The sequence below is a fragment of the Schistocerca serialis genome, chromosome 2 (genome assembly GCF_023864345.2).
Source record: "Schistocerca serialis cubense isolate TAMUIC-IGC-003099 chromosome 2, iqSchSeri2.2, whole genome shotgun sequence".
Lineage (NCBI taxonomy): Eukaryota > Metazoa > Arthropoda > Insecta > Orthoptera > Acrididae > Schistocerca > Schistocerca serialis.
In genome coordinates this window covers 316434823-316462583 of record NC_064639.1, presented here as the reverse complement: position 1 = coordinate 316462583, position 27761 = coordinate 316434823, and the positions used below count along the sequence as shown (strand labels likewise).

Here is a 27761-nt window from a genome sequence, read left to right as displayed (position 1 = left end):
ACATAGAATAACCTACTGTCCCCATACTCTCCACCCAGTAGTTTCCATCCCCCCTGTCCTGTCACCTCCTCCCTTTTCGCATCTCCCACTGTCTTTGTGTGCCACCCCTTGACAACGCAACTGCCTGTCTTTCCCTTTACCCCTCCTGTCCTTTTTCACTCCCTTCACTACCGCCCTCCCTTTCCCACCTCCCTGTCCCACAGCCTCCTGATGTTCCACCTGTTGGCAGTCTAATGCCTGCACACTCTGCCAGACAGCATTCTTCTCTCCCCCCACCCGTACACTGCTATCCCTTCCCTTTTCCCACTCCCTCCAGGTTGCCTCTTCCATTCTACATGACAGTTGCATTCTGGCCAAGCTGCCGTGGATAGCTGTCTTGTGTGCATGAGTTATCCTTGCTTGTTTCAATGACTGTGTGAGTGTTTCCTTTTCTGACGAAGGCTTTGGCTGAAAGCGGTTGTGTCAATGCCTTTCCATTGTGCCTTAGTGCAATTCAGTATTTCATATTTACTATGAGTAGCAGTCTATCTTTTTCGTATTGTCAAATAGTTTTATATTATTCTCATGTCACAAACGTACATAGGTGCACAGTTAACATGTCATATTGTCTTTGACCAAAATTTGGCCACGTCTAGTCCATTTGCTGTCGGTTGATGGAGGTGTTCTGCAATATAGGAGGCTGGACACAGTTGACACTGAAGCATGTGCTGGACAGTCTGGACTCCTCCACAATGAAACTTAATATTGTTAAACCTTGATCCACCCACTCCTGATCTCAGCCTACTCAAAGATTTCCAGTTCATCCATTCCTCGTCATGTCCTGGAGGCAGAGTTTCAGGAACTCTTTCCAGCCAGAGGTAAGGGAAGTCTTATCCCTCCGCGAAAGGCAAAGGTCCCGAGTTCGAGTCTCGGTCGGGCACACAGTTTTAATCTGCCAGGAAGTTTCATATCAGCGCACACTCCGCTGCAGAGTGAAAATCTCATTCTGGAAAGGGGTACAGTTCAGAAAAATCATCCAAAAGCCTGAGTCAGGAGACTTGCAGGACGGGATTTCAATACGATTTTGATAGTGATATGGCTATTTAAACATGTAGTGAGAATGTACTTAATTCCATAGAGAGTAAGGTATATGCTACTAGTATATTTTGTGACATATCAAAGGCATTTGACTATATAAATCAAGGAACCCTTCTGAATAAAATAGAATATCACGGTCTTGCAGGGAGTAATGAAAAATAGTTTAAATCATATCTATCTGATAGAAAATGGAATGTGTCAATAGAAATAGTCATAATTAACTTATTAGCCTACACCATAAGTTGAACTAATTGAAAGACGTGTCCTAAGATTTCATCCTAGGGTCCTTATTTTACTTGTATATATTAATGGCTTCTTAACAGTAACATTACTACATGGTAAGCTTCTTTTGTTTACTGATGACGTAATTTTTTTGATGAATATTTCACCGACATTAATAAATGGTTCCTTGACAATTCACTATCATTCAACTTGAAAAAAATTTCTATATGCACCAGTGGTGGCTTGTACAAAATTTCAACAACATGCTTCAAAGTGGTGGCCAATAGCCTTTTGATTTACAAGGGTAGTACTAGTAACTATATTGAATACGTTAATTTTAAATGTATAAACTGAAATGTTTAAGTATATTTAAATTGTATAATTAATCATTTAACATTACAAGGAATAAAATACAAGAAAAAAATTATGGAACCAACAGGAACCAAGCCCAAGCTGCCGAATGGCATGTTTGCGAGCCCATACTATTAACCACTCACCTGCTGCTCCTGTCATACATTGGTTGCTCAAATTTTCCTCATACTCTATAAGTAAACCTTTAGAGACAATATTATGAGAAGGAAAGTTGCTACTCAACATATAGCGAAGATGCTGAGTCGCAGATGGGCACAACAAAAAGATTTTCACACTTAAAGCTTTCGGTCAAAGGCCTTTGTCAACAATAGACACACACATGTGTGCGCGCACACACACACACACACACACACACACACACACACACACACACACACACACACAAACGCAACTCACACACGACTGCAGATTCAAACAACTGAAACCACATTGCGAGCAGCAGTGCCAGTGCATGATGGGAGTGATGACTGGGTGGGGGAAAGGAGGAGGCTGGAGCAGGAAGGGGGAGGGATAGTATGGTGGGGATGGAAGAAAATGAAGTGCTGCAGGTTGGGCGGCAGGCAGGGGAGAGGTGGGGATGGGGCGAGGGGGAAGTAGCGGAAAAGGAGAGACATCGAGAGAAATAAACAAGAAATATATATTTTTTGATATATTTTTTAGTTTATTGCTCTCAATTTCACTCAATTCTCTCTTTTCCCACATATTTTTTATTTTTTTATTTATTTCTCTCTATTTCACTCTGTCTTTCCTTTCCCATTACTAAAAAAAATAAAAAATGTATCAAAATATGTATTTTTTATTTATTTCTCTCTATGACTCTCCTTATCCACTACTCCTCCCCTTCCCACCTCTCTCCTGCCTGCCGCCCAACCTGCAGCACTTCACTGTCCGCCATCCCCACCATACTATCCCTCCCCCTTTCCGCCCCAGCCTTCTATCCCCCACTCAGTCGTCACTTCCATCATGCACTGGCCAAAAGCTTTAAGTGTGAAAATCTTTTTGTTGTGCCTATCTGCGACTCAGTATCTCTGCTATATGGTGAGTAGCAACTTTCCTTCTCATAATATTGTTACATTCCATCCTGGATTTTCCATTGTTTAAATATTTAGAGACAGTTTTACCTTTTCCTATGGCCAAATCAGATAAAATATTCTAGTAACTTGACAGGGACATTTACCCGCTTCTATTAACATAGCTTCAGTCAAATTGATGAGCTTCGTCCCATGTGCACCTGTTGCTAGATTTACCTTTGGAGAAGAACTACCTAACTTTTTAAAATTCACTTTGTCTTCCTAAGATCCAATGGAAAAGGATATCTTTTTACATCTATATGACAATTGCTTCCTATCTCTACATCTACACCAATACTCTGCAATCCACCTTACACCGCATGGCGGAGGGTACCCCAAACCACTACTAGACATTTCCTTTCCCTGTTCCACTCACAAATAGAACAAGGGAAAAACATGTCTCCATATGAACCACAATTTCTCATGTTTTCGTGGTCCTTGCATGCAACGTATGTTGCAGGCAACAGAATCGTTCTGCAGTCAGCTTCAAGTGCCAGTTCTCTAAATTTTTTCAATAGTGTTGCTCAAAAAGAATGTCACCTTCTCTCCAGGGTTCCCATTTGAGGTCCTGAAGCATCTCTGTAACACTTGTGTGTTGTTCAAACCTCCTAGTAATAAACCTAGCAGCCTGCCTCTGAACTGCTTCGATGTCTTCTTTTAATCTGACCTCGTACAGATCCCAAATACTCGAGCAGTACTCAAAGATAGGTTGTAGTAGCATCCTATATGTGGTCTCCTTTACAGATGAATCACACCTGCCCAGAATTCTCCCAACAAATTGAATTTCACCATTCACCTTCCCTACCACAATCCTCAAATGCTCATTCCATTTCAAATTGCTTTGCATCGTTATGCAAAGATATTTAAAAGACTTGACTGTATCAAGCAGGACATTACTAATGCTGTATCTGAACATTAGAGGTTCGTTTTCCCTTCTCATATGCATTAACTTACATTTTTCTACAACTTGCTAACAAATTCAGTTGGAAGGAGCACGTGAAATTATTGTTTCCAATGTGGATGTCATAAACAAACGTGATGTGAAAAAGTACACAATATAAATTGTTATGGTATGAAGTCAAGAACACCTCATTCAAGGAACTGGGTGTCCTAACCACACTTCTCAGAATATGTACTCCTTCACGATAATTTTCATAAATAATGCACCTCTCTTCCACAGCTCTGTGTACGTAATCAGTACTAAGAATGAGAAGAATTGTAACAAAAACATAAAATAACTCACTTTGGTCTAGAAATATATTATCCAAGGATGCTAATTTTCAGTAACTACCTAGTATCCATAAACAGTTAAGCTACTCTCTCCATCTGAACAGGCCTCAGAAAGCCCAACGGTACTGGGCAGACCTGCCAACAGTACTGGCAGGTCCGCCGACAGCTCTGGACAGACCCAGAGGGTCACCCACCCACGTGCTTGCCAAGCCCAACAGCACTTAACTTCAGTGATCTGATGGGCACCAGTGTTACCATAGTGCCAAAGCCGTTCAAAAATTTAGGCTACTAATACACTATAATTTAAGTGAAACCTCAAGGATTTATATGTGGCCAATTCCTACTATTCCACTGATAAATTGCTTAGTGAACCCAACCAATGTAGTTAATGATTTGTGTGTGTGTGTGTGTGTGTGTGTGTGTGTGTGTGTGTGTGTGTGTGTGTGTGTGTGTGGTCTAACATGACATATGTAATACCAGACTTTGGCTTAGTGCAATGCAATAATTTGGTCTTTGTGAGTAAATCTTGTAAACTATTTTTGTTTTGTTAATGCTGGGCTATAATGGTCTAGAAATTCTCTTATGCACTTTCATATTTACACATTAAGTGTTTGTAGTATACTATTTCAGTAATGTGTAAATTAAAAGTGTGTAACTTTTGTTTCTCATCTTTGAGGGTGATTTCACTTAGGGCCTATGGAAGGCTGAGGATCATTTCACCTACAGCCTATGGAAGGCACATTATCATATCAATTATTTTGAAAATATTTATTATATATTTTGTTTCTCTGGAATGTTTCAAATCATGAAAGATCTCTTCACTATGGAACAAACAGTGGGACCCCCCCCCCTCTTTCCCCTATCCCTCTGTCTCTTATAAGCTATACCCTTTGAACTCCTGTTTATCTTGTTGTGCAGTTGCTAAGTCACTTGTTGAAAGACCTACCTCATACTATTCCACTACCCCCTCCTCGTCTCATGCATCCTTCCCTATACCCTCCTTACTTCCATGTGCCCAGCCAAATGCTCTCCATAATCAATAATCAGTCTCACCACAACTGTAGAAGTACACATTTGGATGTCTGTGTGGTTTTGTGTGTGAATGTGTGCATATTTTCACCAAAGAAAGAGCAAGAGCTCTAAAGCTAGTGTGAATACTGTTTTCTGTTCTGTGTTTCTGTGTGTCATACTTCGATCTGCTACAGGTTAATGTTTGTCTTTCCTTTATTTTATGTATTGTTTTCCATCCAGGGGAATTTCCATTATTGTAATGCAATCTAAGAATAATAATTCTACAGATGTCACCTACTAGCAGCCAATCTCTCCTTATGTGAGTTTTGAGAAACTCATCCAATCAATAATCGTATATTCAACCAATCACACTTTTATAGTTCATATTAGCAGCTTTCATTGTATCTTAGTTGGAATAAAATAACATATCAAACTCATAAGAGATCCTCACTATGTGATTACAGCAGGAAGGTTCTGAATGTCTGGCTACAGCTTCCTCTCAAGGCCAATCTAATGTACAATCACATGTCATTGCAAGACATTACTGGGATACTGCAGAGGTCATAACACCAGTTGGCTACACTGCTCATGACTGGCTACCAGTTCATCAAGTCATTTTTTACCATACAGACTCTTTGGATTGGATCTTGGGTGTCATATCTTGTATATTCTGAAGTTAGTAAGGGTATGCACTTGAGAGAAACAATAATTAGCTCCAACTTGCTTAAAAAAATCAAGAACTATGACTAGATTTGCTCATACCAGCAAGATATCATCAAGGACTTTGGCTATGTTTTATATTAATACATGGTGTTCAGAAAGCCTTTTACAATATTATTAAGGCAACTATTTATACATTCTCTGAGTACACAATAAAACATTTAATTGATAAGATAATCTGTGTCTTGTCTAAAGCATTTAATTACATCACCAGAACATTCTAGTACATTACAGTTCTTATTCTATATTAATGCTCTGACATCTAACATGGATCATGAAGCACAGTTAGCTCTTATTGTAGATGATACAACCATTGTTGTCACATTACGTAATGGACACCAACAGAAGAAATAATAAATCATGTTAAAAAGTTATACACCAGTTTTATACAAATGACATTGCTTTAAATTTTTGGCAAAAAGTAAACAGTAAACAAGTTTTCACCTTTCAAAAAACAAAGGTCATTCAGGACTGTGCTGCTAAAAATAAGCATCCTCTAATTTACAGAGCTACTAACAAGAATTGGTCTTCTAGGTAGAAAGTTCTTGGATGTGCACACTCGAACGTTGCAAACCATAATGTACTCACATTAAATGTTTGTATTCATCTACTTTTTACACAACCATTAACAACAACAAACACGACTTTGGAAATGTCATAACCTGCATATTTTCATTCGCTAGTGTTCTAAAGACAATACTTTACGGCAACTTATTGCTTAGGCAGAAACTGTTTACTGCAATGAAAAGGAATTAACTGTAACCGTGTTGGGACAACCCCCCCCCCCCCCCCGCACCAAACCCACACATATATCTCGTATCTGTTTAAGCGGCTGGGAATATTAACTAGAGGACAACAGTACATTTCTTCACAAATGAGAGTTGTGAGAGATGCAAATTCAAGAAAATTCTGCAGAGACCTGTTCAAGAAAGTCCTTCAAAATTAATTTACAAAATTTGTCACAAACAATATATCTTTTTTCAAATCAACATCTCAGTTCATGGAATCAATACTAGAAATAAAAATAATCTGCATAAAGATTTAAAGTCACTTCCTTGGGCCCAAGAAGATGTTCATTATTCAGAAACATACATTTCCAAAAAGTTTCCAGCAACCACAAAAAGTTTAGCTGCCAAAAAATACAATTTAAGAAGAACGTAAAGGAACTACTTGTCACCAAAACTTTTACCAACATCGTTTACTCCACTTGGTGAGGTGTATCTACAATAGCCTAAGAATTATCTTATGTGATTTAGTTTGTACACATTTTGTGTGTTTGTGGTGAGTTTGGAATTATTTGTTCCGTATCTCTGAGGGCTACTTCACTTAGGATCTGTGGACAGAACACTAGCTTATCTCTTTTTTGTTGTATGTATAATGTAATGTTGTATGTGTAATGTATTTTTGCTTCTATGACACATTATACCTCCTCAAGAATCTCCTCTGACGATTTACCCATTTATTAATCTGTCTGACAATTCTTTGTGTACCATAGAGGAATCAGTGAATAAAATAAGTAGTTAATAACAAACTTGTAATACGTAAAAATCTTACACAAGGTGTGTGAGAAAAGTAATGAGACTGAAAATACTGCGAGTGATCTGGCAATGCAGTGTTGTTCTACTTGTGTAGACCAGTGTGTCTATCCCTTCCATATGCTCAGCTCTGTACAGCCATCGTGCCATCAGTTAAGTTGTGTTTTTGTTGTGTGTTACAAAAATGAAACAGTGAAATTTAAAGCAATGTTATGAAATCAAGTTTTGTGTTAAACTTGGGAATCCGTGAGTGTGACCTTTGAAAAGTTGAAACAGGCCTATAGGAAACATTCCTTCTCAACAGCACAAGTTTTTCACCAGCACAAATTACTTTTGGAAGACCGAGAACACGTTGAAGATGAACCTCATTCAGGGAGATCTTCAACTTCAAAAACCACAAAGATGTCAAACATGTGATTGCTCTTGTGAGACTGTTCCTCCAGGACAAACTGTCAACCAAGTGTTTTATAAAGATATCTTTGAAAGGCTCAGGAAAAAAGTGAAGTGAGTGAGATTGGACAATGTGGACACGAGGACACTGGATCATACAATAACCCAATCTCACATGGCCAGTTCCATTTACCTCAAAATGCATCCCTGTTGTTCTACAGTGGCCCTTTTTACCTGATCTGCGTCCTTATGACTTTTTTCTTTTCCTGAAATTAAAAATGTCTTAAAAGGATATCATTTTGGGACTGGGGAACACTCAAAAGAATGTGACCGAGGTGCTGAAAGCCCTACCAGTTGAAGTCTTTCTATGCTGGACTCTACTGGAGTATAGCTGCTGAAGGGAACTACTTTGAAGGGGACAATATTGTTGTTTTGAAAAAAATAAAATCTTTGGTAGATAAAAAAATCAGTCCTTATATGTTTAGAAACTTTGCATTGCTGTTGCCCAATTTCCACAGTCCATATAGCAACATTTATTGTTGTTTTTTTTCCTCTTTCTAATCTTTTGTGGAACCATCTAAGACAGAATTTTTTGGTGATCAAAATCATATATGAAAAATGTAACTAAGAAAAATACGATTGTAAGGCCAGCAAGTGTGTATGTGTGTATCTTAAAATTCTATTATTTTCAAATGTAAAATATCATCCCAAATGGTTTTTAGATTAGCACAGCAATCTACTTTATGACTCATAAAAATAGAGTCATGTTGACTGAACTTTGTAACATAAACTCTCAGAGTTTTAATATATGCCTTATTCTCCTTATTGAGTATAAGTGAAGTTATGACTCTTTACATTCAGTATTTTGGAATTCCTTGTAACAGTTATATCAGTTTGGTTATGACTTTATTTACATTCAATTTCTGATTCCTATATTCCTGTTTAATTTTGATGGTTGAAGTTTAAATTTTTAATTTTTGTACCACATTTACAAAAAAGTTTCTTTGGCACTGATGTGAAATAAATATTTTACAGATGTACTTCAATAATAATAATTCATACAGTCCCCTCAAGCTTTACAGTGTGATGACTACTTTAATAGAGTGTGCTTACTAGTCATTGAGTGCAGTAGTTGACTGAGTTAATAACAACACTGTCACAGAAAAATAAGAACTAGAAATGGAAAGTAACTGTACTTAATTATCATGACATAAGCATAGTAAGAATTACTGTGGGCATAGAAGTGTCCACAAATAATAAAATGAATAGGTAGGACGTACCTCTGACAAGATCCACATCTATAAGATCAGTCTTAAGTTTTGCTGTCTTCTTTGGAACATGGGTAAGCCCATGGATAATCCGCTGTTCTATTGTGTGTTCCCATTGCTGCTTATCGTAAGTTCCAATTTTCTTTTGATACCTGTATTAGTGAAGGCAAGCTTTTTTAGATTTAATAAATTATATTTCTAACTAATAATTATTCATTTAATAAATTATTCATTACATTAAGAATTAAAATACTAAAGAAACTATAACTGAAGCTTTTCTGTAACTTTACATTTACTCTTACTCCTTAAAGGCACAAAATATTTGTAGGGACAACATAAATAACTTCCTGAGCTGTCATACGTTGTGATAGGTTATCAAGATCAGTCAATATTGTCAATGGAAACAGTCACTGTGAGAGATAACAAAGCAGAGATAAGAGTGTGTCATACTCACAGCACACACACTGTACTACTTTTAACGTTGCTATGTGGAATATTAACAACAGGATTAGTAAAGGCAGCTAGTTGATGGTATAGAACAAGCACGGCATGGTACATAGCTACATGAACCACATGTCAAACATTACCACTCAGCTTTTAAAGCAGTAGTGCTCTACAGAGTACGAGACACACCCATCCTTGCAGCACGTCCAGTCAACTGTGTTTTCCTCAAGTAAGGATCCCCTCCCCCAAAAAAGTAAATCATTCATAAAGCTGACAGATGAGGGCTTAATTAGATAGAACATGCACTTATGTTATTCCATTCAGTGAGTAAGTTAATCAGGAAAAAATGACACCCAGTAACAACAACACAGAAAAGACTATTTAGCTTTCTCTATTCAACCATGAACATTAGACAGCAGTTACCCACACAGTATAATCTTTCTTTCACCTTGTTGAGAGCATTTCTATGAATTAGTGCTCTGGTTAATGCATACTTTCAGAAGTTTTTAAGAATACGGACAGGTCTGCTTCTCACTAGCTATAATAACAAGCTCATAATGATCACTTTTCACTGTAGGTTCAGATTTCATTTGCTATCATAAGGGATCTCAGGTGGCAAATGACCTGGTAAGCCACAGAAAAAGGCACAGATTCCTGTTATATGTGAGGGAGAATTGTATTTCCATAATTTTTTAATTAAATTCGATCCTAAGACTTAACATGTACTGACAATTGAAGTTTTGTGCCATACTAGGGCTAAAGCCTGCATGTAGACACCTCAACTATTAGGTTACATGAGCAAGCCTCCAGGCCTGACTCAAACTTCCATTGTCAGTTATGTTTCGATCCCCAACAATCCATTTAATTCATTTCAGGTAATTTAATTCAATTCATACAATCTTAACCATGTTTCTGACCTCCCAGTAGTGCACTAATATACGGCTCAAATAATGAGTGTGTGATACTTTTCAGAATGTACATATTACATTTATTTTACCTGTTATATTTGCTGCAAGTACACTGCTATTTACAAGCGGTATGGACAAGTAGTTTTATAGGATTGTACTAAGTTTTTCATTGACTTTATTTTTTTTAATCAGTTGATCATTATTGCCTACTCACTGCAAAATGCCAAAACCTTTAGGGTGCATCAGTGGCTGCTACAGTCACCAGTTGCAAATCCTACAATAGCATTCAGATACAGCCATCTAATTTTACGGTAACCAGGTGGACTCACTGTGCAACCATACTCATAATTTAATTTTGGGTTCTACTTGACCTCATAATATAAATGAACTGATCAAATGCTAATAGAATGGCAGTTGTAGGTGTTCCACTAAGCAATACGTGTTGAAAACAATAAAGCAAAAGTGAGATCAGTGATGCAGAATGACCTAGTTGCAGTAATACAATATGTTGTCTGCCTGGGTTTCAATAAAATGTTGTTGAAAAAGAGGACTCACTCTATGTGCCATGTAGGAACAGGATACTCAAGAGACAAAGCAGGCATTAAAATGCCCTACAAGGAGGTGGGTGGTGGGGGGGGGGGGGGGGGGGGGGAATACCTTGAGTGTGTTCTCCCATGACAGCATCACATTTAAAAGCACACTGTGACACTGTGTTGGAATAACAGTAATTGCACATTGATTGCAACTTTGGGTCTCTACACAATGAGGGCAGCATAACTTAAGAGAGAAATGTTATTGACAAGCACTGTCTCATGGCTTTAAACTTAATATCATCCTCACGTATGAGGTGCCTTAAGCAAGCACACACATAACAGACTATTATGTACAAAGACTGTGTACTGCTCTACACACAGTCTGAACCCACTTACGCATGCCACTGAAGAAGGGGTCATTTACTATTAATGGTTAACTCTTGATTCTCCTGCCTCTCCTGATAGTGAGTCTTCGTCAAATGGGTGACAAGTGGATAACCCCTGCTAAATTACACAAGGCTGTGGCACATCATCTGGGCTACGTCTCTCATTCGCCACTGTCTATAAATTGGGGCTGTCAGGGCAACATCTTCATTCATTTGTGTGCCATTCTCAAGCTGCTGCTCAGATCAAACCTCAAGACAGATTCCTTCTACCACGACCCAGGTGCTTTACAGACCATCAAGTGAAGTTTCCACAGGCTTCTGGTGTTATTGCTGTATACCACTTCCTGGTTTGGAGTTGGTTGCAAAACAAAACAGGCCAGATGGTGGACCATTACTGGACACTGTACATTAGTAGCAACCTTTGTCTTTCTGCCATTTTGTGTTTCAATGAATAGTACCATTCCAACACTATAGAAGAGGTGATATTAATTTGATGGGATGCAGTGGACATCCCTCCTAAGAGATGTCAGGCACATTTTCTCTGATTTTTCAGCAGATATTTACAATTCTACTTCCACAATGTGTAACAAAACTCAGCACAGACAAATACTGCTCATCATGTTCTTCACGTGACACCCAGTGTCGATGGTAAACATTGATTTGGTACCTGTTACAGAAAACAGGATTTTTTTAGGTGGAATTTTTCATGCCCATTCAATAGTGCACTCCCAAATTAGTCTATTGCAATATCTGTTTTATCAACATGTATTAACAGAGAGAGCAGTACGCAAATAATAGCCAGTACTCCAGCAGAGACTGAGTAGCACTGCAGCTTGGCGGTGCACCAGCGCAGGCCAGGGCAACGCTGTCACTGCTGGAGTTCTAGTTATTCTTCATGTTTTATTGTCCCTATTAATACATATTAATAAAACTAATATCACAGTAGATTAATTTGGAACTGCTCTATCCAATGGGTGTGTAAAATTTCCCTTTAAAAGTTATTTTGTTTGTAATGGGAAATAAATGGATGTTTTCCATCAACAATGGGCAACACATGAAAGATGTGATGAGCAGTAACTTTTTGGGCTGACTCCAGCTACACTGTGTGAAAATGAAATTGTCAGCATCTGCTGGAACACCAGAGAAAATGTGCCTGACGACTCTTACAAGGGGCACCCAGTATACTTTTGTTTACAGTTTTAGTTTGATATGAGGAATTTCAGTTACTATGCAATGGCACTTGTTTGGGATCAAGCATAAATTTTACCATGTGCAAGTGAACTTGCAGGCAAAACTATCTGTGTCACCTTATAAAGTTGAAGAGTGTGAAGTAATAAATGCAGGAATTAGAAAGAGTTTAAACTAATTTTTAGTCTCACAGCAAGAGCTCTTCAATCTTCTTGTTTTTCATGAAGAATGCTGTGTTGGACAAACAAGTGACAGACTTCTGAGTTATGAGATCACAGCATACATGGCTTAGGCAAAACTAAAAATTTTCCATAAAACGTATTGAGAGATTGGAACAAGACTCTTGTCATTTATAGGCAATACTCATGTCAACCAAGTCATCCATGCTCAACTCATGACCCACCTTTGCAGTTTCAGTTCTGCCAATAACTATCTCCTGCTTTTCAAACTATACCTCTCTCCTGCCTCTAAGAGATATAGAAAGTAGGGGAGAGGGATAAGCAGAACTGAAGATATGAAAGTAGATTGGCTGTCATGCCTGGTGAGCTCATTAAGAAATGTACTGTCTGAAAAAGGCAAAAGTCTGGATTTTAATCCCAATTTAGCACACAGTTCTGATCTTACTGAAAGTTTCACAACAATACACACTCAACTGCAGACTAGAAGATTTATTATTGCCACATTTTCCATGATGTACACAGCTGTTATACAATGTTACACCTTTCATTATTCATTCACACCTCTTACTTGCCAGAGTAACAACCACATTGAATGGAAATGAAACAGAGACTTATCAAATACTTTGTGGGGATAAGTGACAGGGCCGTAAAAAAAATTCTGTCTTAAGCATGTTACTGACAGTACCAACAAAAAATCTACAATGGCATCACAGTCAAAATGATGATGGTTATTACTGACCCACTACTGCTCAATATAATAAATATCTTCATCCACTCTTAATTAAATTTCCCTGAGGCCTGGAAACAGGGACGTGTTAAACCACTCCTAAAAAGGACATTGCCGTGGTATCCACTGAGTACTGATCAATTTGCACACTTCTCGCACTGTCCAAAGCCTTAGAATATATAGTCTACATCAAACTACATACTTGACGAATATCAATCAGGTTTCTGCAACTATCACAACAAATATAAAGAAACAGATGACCTTTCAAGTTTTTATTTGCCAAACACAGCAACTTAAATTTCTCTCCAGCTGCAGTGCAATGGTTTCGATCATATCTGACAACTCACCAGCAATTTGTCGTGTTCATCACTATAAAACTACGATGGATACAGGTAGTATCAGGCGTCCTCTAGAGATTGGTATTAGGTCCTACACTCTCTTCATTGTATGTCAATGATATGTTGTCAGTTTTGTCTACTGTAAATACTGCATGTGTCCTGGTGGCCTTCAGTTTTATCTAAGTGGAAAACCAATGACCTTGAATACAATTTCGAGAATTTGAATACTGACTGGTGTGCACCATCAAAATGTGCACAGAATATATGGTTAAGCTCAACCCCTTTAAAACCCAAGCAGATCTAGTTGATCACTCTAGGATGACTGGTCCGAAATATCAGGAACCCTACCACCCACTAAATGGCACAAATATCAACCTTTTCCCTCAGCACAGTCTACGCATAATAAAACTTGAAAAGCCTGAATGCATGGCTGCAATGTGCAAGAAGTCATCAACATCTCTCCATGCCTCGCAAAAATGTAAAAAGCTCTCCCCTTCTGACCAGGAAAAGAAACTTGTACAAATGCTTACATTTCCAGTTGTTGATTGGAGTGATGTTATCCTGCAAGCTCTTTCTCAGTAAAGCTCACAGCACTTGCAAATGGTGATGAATGCCTGCGATCAATATACCTATGATGTTCAACTCTTCAATCGTATTTCACCATATTATGTACAGCTATCCTGGCCAAATGCAGACAAATGAAGAGATTTCCACACACTCCAACTCCTCTACTGTTCTATCAACATACACTGTTCCTTATCTCTATCTTTGACCTATCTAAATTTCTCTCCCTCGGAACTCGTTATGTCCTAAAATATCACTTTTGTACACATGTGGAGACATTTTTTTTATCTGCCTCTATTATTATTATTAATAATAATAATACTATTATTATTAGTGGCAATAGCATTAGTAGTATTAAGTTTATTAGTCTTTAGTTAATACAATTTATTTCCAATATATCTACATACATTCAAATAATTTCTAATCCTATTAACACTGTTCTGTTGTTTAAGACTGAATAACAAGTAAATGTATCTGTTCTGCACATACTATTTTATTATTGTTTGTAATTAAAATTTTTATTTCTTAGGTAATGTGTGAAACCCAGAACTGATGCAAGAGAGGATCTCAATGTAATAATCTGATCAGTTTAAATAAATATGTAATAATATCATCCTTCTGGCACTTGTAACAAGTGTAACAAAGGTGATACGGGAAGATTTCCAGCTGGATTATATTGTGGCTAGACAGAGATTCTGAAATCATATTGGATTTTAAGGAATGCCCAGGAACATATGTAGACACAGATCAGAATTTGGTACTGATGAAGAGTAGACTGAAGTTCAAGAGAATCGTCCAGAAGAATCACTGTGGAAAGAAGCGAGATACTGAAGTACCGAGGAGTTACAATGAGCACTTGGAGTTCTCTAAGGCTACAGGTACTGTGACATTGAATATTACAGTAGGGAGTTCAGCTGGTGAGGAATGGGTATGTCTAAGAAAAGTAATCACAGAAGTTGGACACATGAATAAAGGTACAAGGAAGGCAGAGAAAGTTTGGGTAACATGATAAATAACTGAACTGATTGAAAAAAAGAAAAAAGTACAAAAATGTTCAAGAAAAGACAAGAATACAGGATTATAAATCACTTATGAATGAAATAAATAGGAAGTGTAGAGAAGCCAGTGGCCAAAGGAAAAACGTGAAAAGATGTAAAATGAAATGTTCATCAGGAGGGCAGATCCAGCAATTAGAGAAGTCAAAACAACCTTAGGTGGAATTAAAATCAAGGGTATAAACATCAAGGTTGCAATGAAAATTTAATTGTTGAACACAGAGGACAGAGTGGATAGATGGAAAGAGTCCACTGAAGGTCTCTATGAGGGGGGACTAGTCTGACAATGTGATAGAAAAAGAAGTGAGAGTTGATATGGATGATATACAGGATCCAGTATTAAAGTTTAACTGAGCCTTGGAAGACTTGCAATGAAAAAAGGTAAAAGGGATAGAAAATATTTCTACACAATACAAGGGATGGAAAATATTTCTACACAGTTTCTAAAACATTAGGGGAGGTGGGAACCAAATGGCTATTCAAGTTGGTGTGCAGAAACTATGAGTCTGAAGACATGCCATCAGACTTTTGCAAAAAATAGAACCTGCACAGTCATGAAGACAGCAAGAGCATATAAGTGTGAGAACTATCGCACAGTCAGCTTAATAGCTCATGTATCCAAATTGCTAACAAGAATAATGTACAAAAGAATGGATCTGTCACATGACAATTAGTTTGGCTCTTGAAAAGCTAGAGGCACCAGAGAGGCAGTTCTGATGCAACTGATAATGGAAGCAATGATTACGGTAAACCCAGACACCTTCGTAGCATTTGTTGACTTCAAAAGTGCTTGACACTGTAAAATGATACAAGATGTTCAAAAATCTGAGGAAAATAGGAGTAGGCTATAGGGAAAGACAGGTGATATTCAATATGTTCAAGAGCCAAGAGGTAACAAAAAGGCAGTAAGAGTAATCCACTAAATTACAGGCCCTAATCATTAAAGTTGTTTTGCAGCAGCATTTTGGAACATATATTGAGTTTGAACATTATGAGTTATCTCAAAGAGAAAGGTCTATTGATACACAGTCAGCATCGATTTAGAAAACATTGTTCTTGTGAAACACAACTAGCTCTTTATTAACATGAAGTGTTGAGTGCGAGAGACAAAGGAATTTCAAATTGATGCCATATTACTAGATTTCCAGAAGGCTTTTGACATTGTACCTCACAAGCAGCTTGTAGTCAAATTGCGTGCTTATGAAATATAGTCTCAGTTATGTGATGGGATTTATGAGAGGTCACAGTTCATAGTAACTGAAGGGAAGTCATTGAGTAAAACAGAAGTGATTTCTGGCACCCCCAACATAGTGCTAAAGGCCCTCTGATGTTCCTTACCTAGATAAACGATTTGGAGACAATCTGAGCAGTTGTCTTAGGTTGTTTGCAGATGATGCTGTCATTTATCGTCCAGGAATGTCATCAGAAGATCAAAACAAATTGCAAAACAATTTAGAAGAGATATCTGTATGGTGCAAAATTGGCAGCTGACCCTAAATAATGAAAATTGTGAGGTCTTACACTTTAGTTCTAACAGGAATCCATCAAACTTTGGTTACACGACAAATCAGTCAAATCTAAAGGCTGTAAATTCAACTAAATACCTAGGAATTACAAATATGAACAACAATTGGAAAGAATGCACAGAAAATGTTTGGGGAGGTGAACCAAAGACTGTGTTTTATTGGCAGAACACTCAGAAGATGCATTAAATCCACTAAAGAGATGGCCTACACTACACTTGTCCGTTCTCTTTTGGAGTACTGCTGCATAGTGTGGGATCCTAACCAGATAGGACTAATGGAGTACATCGAGAAAATTTAAAAAAGCAGCATGTTCTGTATTATTGAGAAATAGTGGAGAGAGTGTCACTGAGATGATGCAGGATTTGGCATGGACGTCATTAAATAAAAGCGATTTTCATTGTGGCAGAATCTTCTCATGAAATTTCAATCACCAACTTACTCCTCCAAATGCACAAATATTTTGTTGGTGCCGACCTACTCAGGGAGAAATTATCATCATAATAAAATAAGGGAAATCAGAGCGCACATGGTAAGAAATTATCATCATAATAAAATAAGGGAAATCAGAGCTCATGCAGAAAAACATAGGTGCTTGTTTTTTCTGAGCACTGTTCGAGACTGGAATAATAGAGAATTATTGTGAAGTGATTTGATGAACCCTCTGCCAGGCATTTAAGTGTGATTTACAGAGTATCCATGCAGATGTAGCTGTAGATGAAGTGCTCAAATTAAATATGGACACAGTCTTTGCCCTCTGCTGTTCAATATACACATCAAAGAAGAAATGCCCAAAAATAAAATTAAGGTTTGTGAGGGCATTACAATTCAGGATGCAAGGACATCAATGACAAGAATCGCTGACAACATTCCTATCCTCAGTGAATGTGAATAAGAACCACAGGATCTGTTAAATGGAAGGACAGTCTAATGAGTACAGAATACAGATTCAGAGTAAACCAAAGAAACACAAAAGTAATAAGGCATAGGAGAAATGAGATTATCTATAAGTTTTACATCAAAACAGGTGACCATGTAGTAGTAGTAGTAGTAGTAGTAGTAGTAAAGGAATTCTACACCCTTGAAAGCAAAATAACATGATGGATATAAAAAGCAGGCTAGTGTAAATACAGAGGGCATTCCTGGAGAAAAGAAGTAAGAGCATCAAACAAAAGCTTTAACCTGAGGAAGAAATTTCTGAGACTGTACATTTGGGGCACAGCATTGTATGGTGGTGAATGATGACTGTGGGAAAACCAGAAAAGAGGGGAATTTAAGTGTTTGAGATGTGCTGCTATAGAAGGATGTTGAAAATTTGGTGGACTAAAAGACAAGAAATGGGGAAGCTCTGCAGAATCAGTGGAGGAAGGATAATGCGGAAAATACTGATAAGAAAGGAGAGGATGATAAGACTTGTTAAGACACCGGGGAATAACTTCTAAGGTACTTGAGGGAACAATAGGTGACGAAAACTGTAAGGGAAAATAGAAATTTGAATATCTGAACATATAACTGAGTGTGTAGGATGCAAGTACTACTGTGAGTTGAAGGAGATGGCACAGGAGAGGAATGCATGGCAGGCTGCATTTGAAATCAGTCAGTAGGCTAATGGCTCCAAAAAAACATTGCATTTGATATTGAAGGATAACTTATACCAATAAGACTAACAAAACAGGCATTTAATGTGGAAGTTACTCTTTCCTCTATTAATTTGTCATATGGAAATTTTTCAACATATATCATTTTTGTACATTCAGAAACTTAACAGTGGTGCATCAGATGCCTGTGCCTTTAAACATCTTCACTAAAACAGTAACTATTTCACAGTTATGCTGCTGTGGAGTGTTCTCTTACTTTTCACCAATTTAGTACATTAATGACAAGTTCATGTTTCCGCTAGGAAGATTTTACTACTCATACTCTTAAATCTGTTTAGATTTCAACAATTCCCTTTTAACTTTATAAATTTAGAAGCCATTCATCATTGCCTCTTTTCATTTCTTTATTACACTGAGCACATCTTAAGATATTAAATGGGCCTTTTCACCGAAAACAAAAATGCTTAAAAAAATCTGATTTTGTGGGCTTGCTTCCAATACTCTTATTTTTGGCAGCTGAAAGAACCTCAGGTTTTTTGACAGCAGTTCATTTTGGTAAGATGAGCAGCTGAAGATTTAACAGAACCTCACACACATCAGCAAGACTAAGGAAACTAGGCCACTACTACTCTCCCGGACACCACTGAGTTTCTTCTCGATTCTCATTCACTTATTTTCTCATTGCTCATACAGAGCTTAGATGTCATTTACAGGAATGTACTCTGCTCATAATCAAATTATTTCTGGAAACATAAGCTCATTTGAAGAGTCCCATAGTCATCTTGTTCATCTGACGGTACAAAAATTTAACTGTTTTCATTGTAAATTATAAAATCATCTGAATGTAGCTCAAAACACTATCTAAATTGCTGACACAAAAGAAAATAATGTAATTTGTGCTACAGAAGCTATTTATAAATAATAAAACAGCAGTCTTGACACCAATTTTATCACAACTCAGGCCTGGTTACATTCAAGTAGCTGTATTACGAAGAGGAAGGAAACCCTTGTGTCACACTAACCACCTGTGAAATCACAGCACAGAAAAGGAATTATGAGACTGAAACAAACTTTATTCCACTGATTATATACACTATTAATACAAATAATTGATGATACAAAAAACTGTAATTTGTGACTGAGAATTAAGTGAGGTGTGAATCACATGCTGCAATCAGAGCCTATAGAAGCCAGGGCATCAAAGAGCATATATCTGTACTCCTTGAGAATCTTCCTGTTTCTGGTTTGCACTGCAATTCCACAAAGCATCAACAAGATTAATTAATACGTTACCACCCAACCATATCCTAGACACACTCCATGGACAACAAGGTATAGAGTACCAAAAGAATGGTACTCAATCATCATTGGAAATTCTTGAACATTTCTCACCACACGTGAGTGAACATTTTGTAGTTAAAGTATGACATATAGATTTGTCTGAAGGAGAGGCAGCAGTGTGTTTGACCCTACAACCTAACTGATGTAACAGTTCCTGTCAAGTTAGTCCTTACTATGAAGGAACTGAGATCGCATGCTGTATCCAGTCACAAATTAGATGTTTATTTGCTTTGTCACTCAATAATGCAGATTCCAGATTGTGATTATCACACCGATATCTAACAGTTGTATGGCCATTACTGTATGTCAGATCATCCAGAAACATCACATAGTCAATTAGCACACCAACAGAGGCATGCATGCATACACTGCAGTACAAGGACAATGTAAGTCAAAACAATAGCAGGTGTGTCATCAGTCTAGAATGCAGTGGATAATGTAAAACAGTTGATGCAGAAAGGTTCAAACCTATTGCAGTCTTCCAGCACTGAACTAATACACAGTATTAAAGTGTACGAACCAATGCAGCTACGCAGACATGCTGGTGGTTCTCTCTCATGCAGTAGTCAGATAGTATAGCCCAACAATCGATATTTGACACATTTCACCTACTCCATGACTAGTTCCACATAAATATCATTGTCAGATGGCCTCTAAAATGTCACCATTCAATAAGCCCATCTGCCAGATATTGCTCATTTTGCCATATTCAGTCTCACTGCAGATATAGCACCCTTTATTGCCAATGAAGTGTACAGGCATTTTTTCTACTAAGTCTTCATTTAATGAGCGTAGCACAAAACTAATGTCCCTAGCCACATGAGTGATGACACTGCTATACCTGTGTGTGTGTCACTGGTAAACCTTCCCTGTACTGTGTAAAGATGAATTCTTTCAGGCTATTATTGCTGTGTGTTATAATTTTTATAAACATTAGTATTACTTTACTATCAAATGCGAAAGGGTTGTTGGACACAAAATCAATGAAAAACAAGTGGCACAGAATGTTAGAGCAGAATCAACATTTATAGAACTTGTGAGAGCTGCTGTATTAATCCCTTGTTAGCAACTGATGGTCATAAACTGTAGCAAATCCATGTACCAGAGACAAAAATAGCATTTTTGAATCCTCAACAATCTTTATCAGTTGTATTTCTAGTAATTTTCAATGGAAAGAAAGTTACTTGTTGACAAAATTTTGGTCTTCAGATCATGCACACCAGCCATGCACATGATAGGTATATTTACTCAGTCACGTATTCTTACAGGCAGAAGGAATGGAATCATATCTTGGGATGTTGTACAAAATGTAGCTGGTAGATATGTGGATATAACTTGGTCAGCACTGATTCACATCACTTCAAAGACGAATGACATAGCAATTAGTGTCGGCAGCACTGGGAGAAAGCTGGAATCACTAAAATGAAATGTTTCAGGGCCAGATGGAACCTTTGTCAGATTCTGTAAGGAATTTTCAGCTGAGTTAGCTCCCATTTTAACCACAAAATACAGTAGATCCATCAATCAAAAAATTATGCCCAGTGGTTAGGAAAAAAGTACAGACCACATCGAACTACAAGAAGATAGCAGAAGTGATCGAGGAATTTCATTGAGGTACATCTGTTGTAGCAACCTAGAATTTATTCTGAGCCCAAACATACTGATGTATTTCGCATGCGCATGCACGGATGCATGCACTCCTACAACCATGCAGCCATCCGCCCCCCCCCCCCCCACGAGCGCGCGCACACACACACACACACACACACACACACACACACACACACACACACACACACACACACACACACACACACAGAGAGAGAGAGAGAGAGAGAGAGAGAGAGAGAGAGAGAGAGAGAATAAATTTCCTCCTTACATTATCGATATGGGAAGAAACATTAATGTATTGCAACAGTACATATCCTCTGCCATGTACTTTACAGGTTTAGCAAAGTATGTCTCTAGATGTAGAATATATTTTTCATAGTGAGAAATATATGATTTTGCTCCAGCATGTATAAAACAGAAACTGCATCACAGATTTTGTTTGTTCAGCAGAAATCTGAGATCACCTATAGTGGTCTCCGCCAGATGTGGAGTTAATGACACATTCAGGTCCTCAGTACATAAGCGTGTCAAAGAGAAGCAGGTTAAGAATAAAGATGCTTAAGAATCCATACCCTGCAGACACTTATGCTGGGTAAAAAGAAAGTAATTAGGACTTTCTTAGCAAATAAAGAACATGTTCAGTGCCAAATCAAGGCTCAAACTCAGAACCTTGAATGTTTTCTCCAGCTCCCAATTCAGCACAGTTTTAACTTACTAGGACTTTCCATTGTTGTGTACAATACGTACTGATGATTGGTACAAGGTGCACACAGCCATGAGTTATCAGCATTGGAAGACAAACAGTAAAACAACCTCCATCTGACATTCTCTAACCCCACAATGGCTGCCACTACTCATCCCTCTGTCCCTGAAGTAAACAGCCAACTTTACTTAGCTCATAACTAAATGCACTAATGTCAATTAAAATTAAGCACATCTTCAATATTGTATTCTCTGTAAGTGTTTTTATTTTTTACAGATTGTGAGCACGAAAACTACACTCTTAAGAAGCTGTTAATGTCGGATGACATTTCTGGGTTTGGCTGTTAGTTTCCAGATGCAAAGTGTTGTAAAATATGGCCAAGAACCACAGGCATGCATACTTATTCTGACCACAGTCTGACAACGACTGCTTCAGGGGTTCTACGTAGTCTCCCGCCTCCTCAGTAAAATGCACATAACTTTGAAGCACCCATGTAAAATTGGCAGAAAAGTCTTTCTTTTGGATCAACATCAACTCTCGCATTGCATTCGCAGCTTCTTTGGTCTTCGCAAACCAGCAGAGACCAAGTCTGCACTTTCTCATTTTGTGTTAGTTCATATTAATTACACCAAGTCTCATCACCTGTAACAATTTTCTCCAGGAAGTAATTGCCCGCATTTGTTATTTCAATCACAGCAGGTATCCACGTGTTGTCACTTTTGTTCAGAAGTCAATATAGCTGGGAAAAAGTCTTGAACATTTTATTTAGAGATGTTCAGTATAATGCTCCATAGCAATTTGTGACACTACAATGTAGATGCACTATGGCTGAATGTCCACTACCAAGCATGGTTTGCTCACAAGTGATTGGTCAGATCAGTTGTTTATGATTGCTAGTTTAAGTTGTCGCCATAGTTACTGCACTGATGTCACTTATACACCAAGAATGAAATTAGTATTAGCACTTTTTGGACAGATGGTGTATATAAAGATGTGCAATGGGAATCGTTGGGTCTCCAATATTGGTTTAAAGTGAATACAAAATTATTTTGATAGAAAAGGTAATTGTATCCATTAATGAGACCAAAGCAATCATGAACAAAAACACTGGAGAACATCCTGTTGTTGAAAAGCCCAATACCTCAAATATAGTACAAGTGTAATGGTATGTCATGACATTATGAACCACAGATACAAAAGAACTCTAAAATGAATGTCAAAACAAATGAGTGAAAGAAGTTAAGCATATTATGCAAAGAGAGTAAAGTGTGAACTAAAGAAAACAGCTGCCTTGATATCTACATTTAACTCAGCCACACTGCCCACATACCAAAAAGTATGAGTTTCACACCATACATCCATTACTGACAATCACAAGCATGAATTCAATCACCAAACTACAACTGCATAAGGCAATCATACTACCATCCATTATTTATGACAGCACCTCCTCAGGCACAACTTGTTCACCTAATATCAAAACATTGCAAGCCATTCAAACTAGTTATTTCTGCCTAATACTTCAGGCAGCCAGATGGGATCATGTCACGGACATGCATCAAGAGCTGAACATAGCCACACTTAAAGTCATGATCCAAGAGCTCACACAAAAACTACAAGAGAAAGTGGATACCCTGAGGCCAATGACTTGGCATCTGGATTACAAAGCCAGTGTGAACATGAACCATGGCATCGAGTAAGAGTCTCACGTCCAATCACTGAAGACCCCCATGAGAACAAATAAAGGAACCACCACGTCAACAGATTAAATTGGGCAAGAGTCCATACATTTTGTCAGCAATTGACTATACGATAAAATGACAATGTGATATCACAATAAGAAGTCCAGTGGACAAAGAAGACAGTACTTCTGAGAAAAGAAATAAATAATTTTAAAAAGTGTAAGTTCACATATCTGTGGGTTCATCAGCAGGCCCATAACCTAATGCATTTATCTCAATGTCAGGTGGTATAGGCACCCATTGTCCAGCCTTGAAAAATGGGGAGTCAACGTGTGGAAAATTATTGTAGAAGCTCATAATCATGGCTCACTAGGCACATCACCACAATATTGTGACAACAGTTCAGGCAATCACCTGGTATGCCCTAAGATTTGCTCAGTTCATTCATGTGACAAAAAATTCAGGAACCTGCAAGTGAGAAAGAATTTTTACATTATTCAACCTGCAGTGCTTGCAACCTCTCTTTTTAACTTCCCTAATGAAATCGGTTGCAGTCAGAAGCCTCCATGTAAATGCTCCTTGTGGATGTTACCACAAATACATGTGTCTGTAAAAATACTGCTACTTATTAACAGCCAACCCTGGCAAGTCAGCAGTGAGCAGAGACATTATTTCACAAGTTTACCCCAAAAAACTAAGCTAAAGAAGGTACCTCCAATCCATATCACCACCATCCTCTCAACAATGGTGGAAAATTGTGGGCAAGAAAAATAGATTCAAGAAGTCAGATGTGAAATGCAGTGACCAAAAGGCTCAAAAAATGTCTGACTGGTCATTCTGTCAAAAACAGAAATATGTACCGACACACTGTCAAGTCCTCTTGTCACTCCCCCAAGATCTTTAACTTTTCTACCAGGTAGTAGATAAAGTTGAGAGTGGAACCTGATCATCAAACTGGCTCCCATCCCTTAATGAAATTTTACAAACATAGGACACAACTGAAGAAATTCATGTGGTTAATACAGGAAAATCCTATTTTCATTTACCTTCAGGAGACACACTTTACATTTCCTCAAATCTTCTGCTGCATGTACAGAACTTCTACATGAAGCATGACCTCACTGATGGATGAGCAAAGCATAGCACAGCTGTGTTCATTAGAGGAACATATCACCATTCACCTCTCTCTCTCTCACTAACGGCAAGTTGTTACACTTTCATTATAAATATGTTCCTTGTATATTAAATCACAAGTACCCCTTGAGGTTATAGAGCTTACCACATTTGTGAGACAACCCTCTCATTCATCCCTTTTACCAGGAGACATCAATGTGCATAAAATGCCATGATATTCTCCTACAATTTGTGTCACAATTTAAGTGAATGAAAATTTAGGAAGACTGGATTAGAAAGTTCCATTAGCAATTAGGTAGTTACGAACAGAGCATAAGCTCAGTTTGGAAGACGATGGGGAAGGAAATTCTCAGTCCTTTTCAAAGAACCAGACCGATATTTGTCTTAAATGATTTAGAGAAACCAAGGAAAACCTAAATGTGGCTGCCAGGACAAGGATCTGAACCACCGTCCACCCAAAATGTCCACCACCTCATTTGGTCCGAGTGACTGAGCACTCCTACTTTCAGATTATGTTTGCATGCTAAATGGCATAGAGTTGAAATTTCAGCATTGCAGCAGAGTTGTTATCCACTATACATCTTTCCCTATGCTCTCCAGCCAAACACACACATTTTTCAGTTGGAAGTGCTCATCAATCTACAGTGATAACTTTCCCACCCAACTATGTCTAGAAGCCACAGCTGCACAAAAAACAATGACACTTAGATGAATAGTTAGCAGGCAGATTGGATGCAATAAAGCCAGGTGATTGATTTTCAACATTAAAATACTGGTCAAGGCTGGGAGGAATACTTCACAAATGTGGTCCATCATATCAGTATCTGCTGGTCATAACAAACTTTAAAAACTTAGAAGTAAAAGAATTCATGTTTGTACAACTGGATCACTGTTTCAAATGGCCCAATATTTCATCAAATGAGCTCACTACCATCATCAGGCACACCAGTGGATTTCCCCCCCCCCCCCCATCTACCATCTAATTCACTTCTCCTTTCTAGTTTCATACCCACGGATCGTGCAGGAGAAATTTAGTTTGTATTGGTGCTTCACCTGCACCTGAAGTAAGTTTATTATCATTGGCACAGCACACTGACGTTGGCAGCAGGTTGCCTGAATGCACACCAAGATCGAGCAGTGAGTCACAGGAGTGGGGTGAGGGTGAGGTTGAGAGGAACATCTACATCTACATCTACATCTACATGGTCAGCAATTCACACTTAAGTGCCTGGCAGAGGGTTCATCGAACCATTTTCATACCACTTCTCTACCATTCCACTCTAGAATGGCGCATGGGAAAAAGGAACACCTAAATCTTTCCGTTCAAGCTCTGATTTCTCTTATTTTATTATGATGATTATATCTCCCTACATAGGTGGATGTAAACAAAATATTCTCGCATTCAGAAAAGAAAGTTGATGACTGAAATTTCATAAATAGATCTTGCGGCAAAGAAAACCGCCTTTGTTTCAGTGACTGCCACCCCAACTCGCGTATCTTATCAGTGACACTCTCACCCCTATTGCACAATAACATGAAATGAGCTGCCCTTCTTTGCACTTTTCCGATGTCCTCTGTCAATGCTACCTGGTAAGGATCCCACACTTCACAGTAATATTCCAGCATAGGACGGACAAATGTAATGTAGGCTGTCTCTTTGTGGGTTTCACGCATCTTCTAAGTGTTCTGCCAACAAGGCACAGTCTTTGTTTTGCCTTCCCCACAATATTATCTATGTGGTCTTTCCAATTTAAGTTGCTCGAAATCGTAATTCCTAGGTATTTAGTTGAATTGACAGCCGTTAGATTAGTGCGATTTATCTTATACCCAAAATTTATCAGATTTCTTTTAGTTCCCATGTGGATGACCTTGCACTTTTCTTTGTTTAGTGCTAAATGCCAATTTTCACACCATAAAGAAATTCTCTCTAGATCATTTTGTAATTGGAATTGATCGTCTGATGATTTTACTAGATGGTAAATTACAGCGTCATCTGCAAACAATCTAAGGGGGCTGCTCAGATTATCTCCTAGATCATTTATATAAATCAGGAACAGCAGAGGGCCTATGGCACTACCTTGTGGAACGCCAGATATCACTTCTGTTCTACTCGATGATTTACCGTCTGTCACTACGAGCTGTGACCTCTCTGAGAGGAAATCACGAATCCAGTCACACAACTGAGATGATACTCCATAGGCACACAATTTGATTAATAGTCGCTTGTGAGGAACGGTATCAAAAGCCTTCTGGAAATCTAGGAATATGGAATCGATCTGAGATCCCTTGTCGACAGCACTCATTACTTAATGAGAATAAAGAGCTAGCAGTGTTGCACAAGAACAATATTTTCTGAATCTGTGTTGGCTATGTATCAGTAAGTCATTCTCTTCAAGGTGATTGATAATGTTCGAGTACAGTATATGCTCCAAAATCCTACTGCAAATTGAGGTCAGTGATATAGGTTTGTAATTCAATGGGTTACTCCTATTTCTGGTGTGACCTGTGCTACTTTCCAGTCTTTAGGAACAGACCTTTTGTCAAGTGTGTGGTTGTATATGATTGCTAAGAAAGGCACTATTGTGTCTGCATACTCTGAAAGGAACCTGATCAGTATACCATCTAAACCAGAAAACTTGCCTTTCTTAAGTGATTTGAGTTGTTTTGCAACACATAAGATATCTACTTTTATGTCAATCATGCTACCAGCTGTTCTGGTTTCGAATTCTGGAATATTTACTTCATCTTCTTTCAAAAACTGTATTTAATAACTCCACTTTAGTGGCACCATCAGCGGTAACATTTCCATTTTTGCCTCTGGTGTACTTTACATAGGACCAGAATCTCTTTGGGTTTTCTACCATATTTTGAGACAATATTTCATTGTGGAAACTATTAAAAGCATCTCGCATTGACATCCACACTAAATTTTGAGCTTCTGTGAAACTTGGC

General features: G+C 38.0%; 1 protein-coding gene across 1 annotated transcript in view; it reads right to left on the bottom strand.

Annotated features, from left to right (window-relative positions):
* Nucleotides 1-27761, bottom strand: part of LOC126455946 (protein phtf) — a 163513-nt gene that overhangs the window by 110341 nt on the left and 25411 nt on the right. The window contains exon 2 of the mRNA XM_050091703.1: nucleotides 8908-9047. Within this exon, the coding sequence (XP_049947660.1) occupies nucleotides 8908-9047 (140 nt within the window). The remainder of the gene's footprint in view (nucleotides 1-8907; nucleotides 9048-27761) is intronic.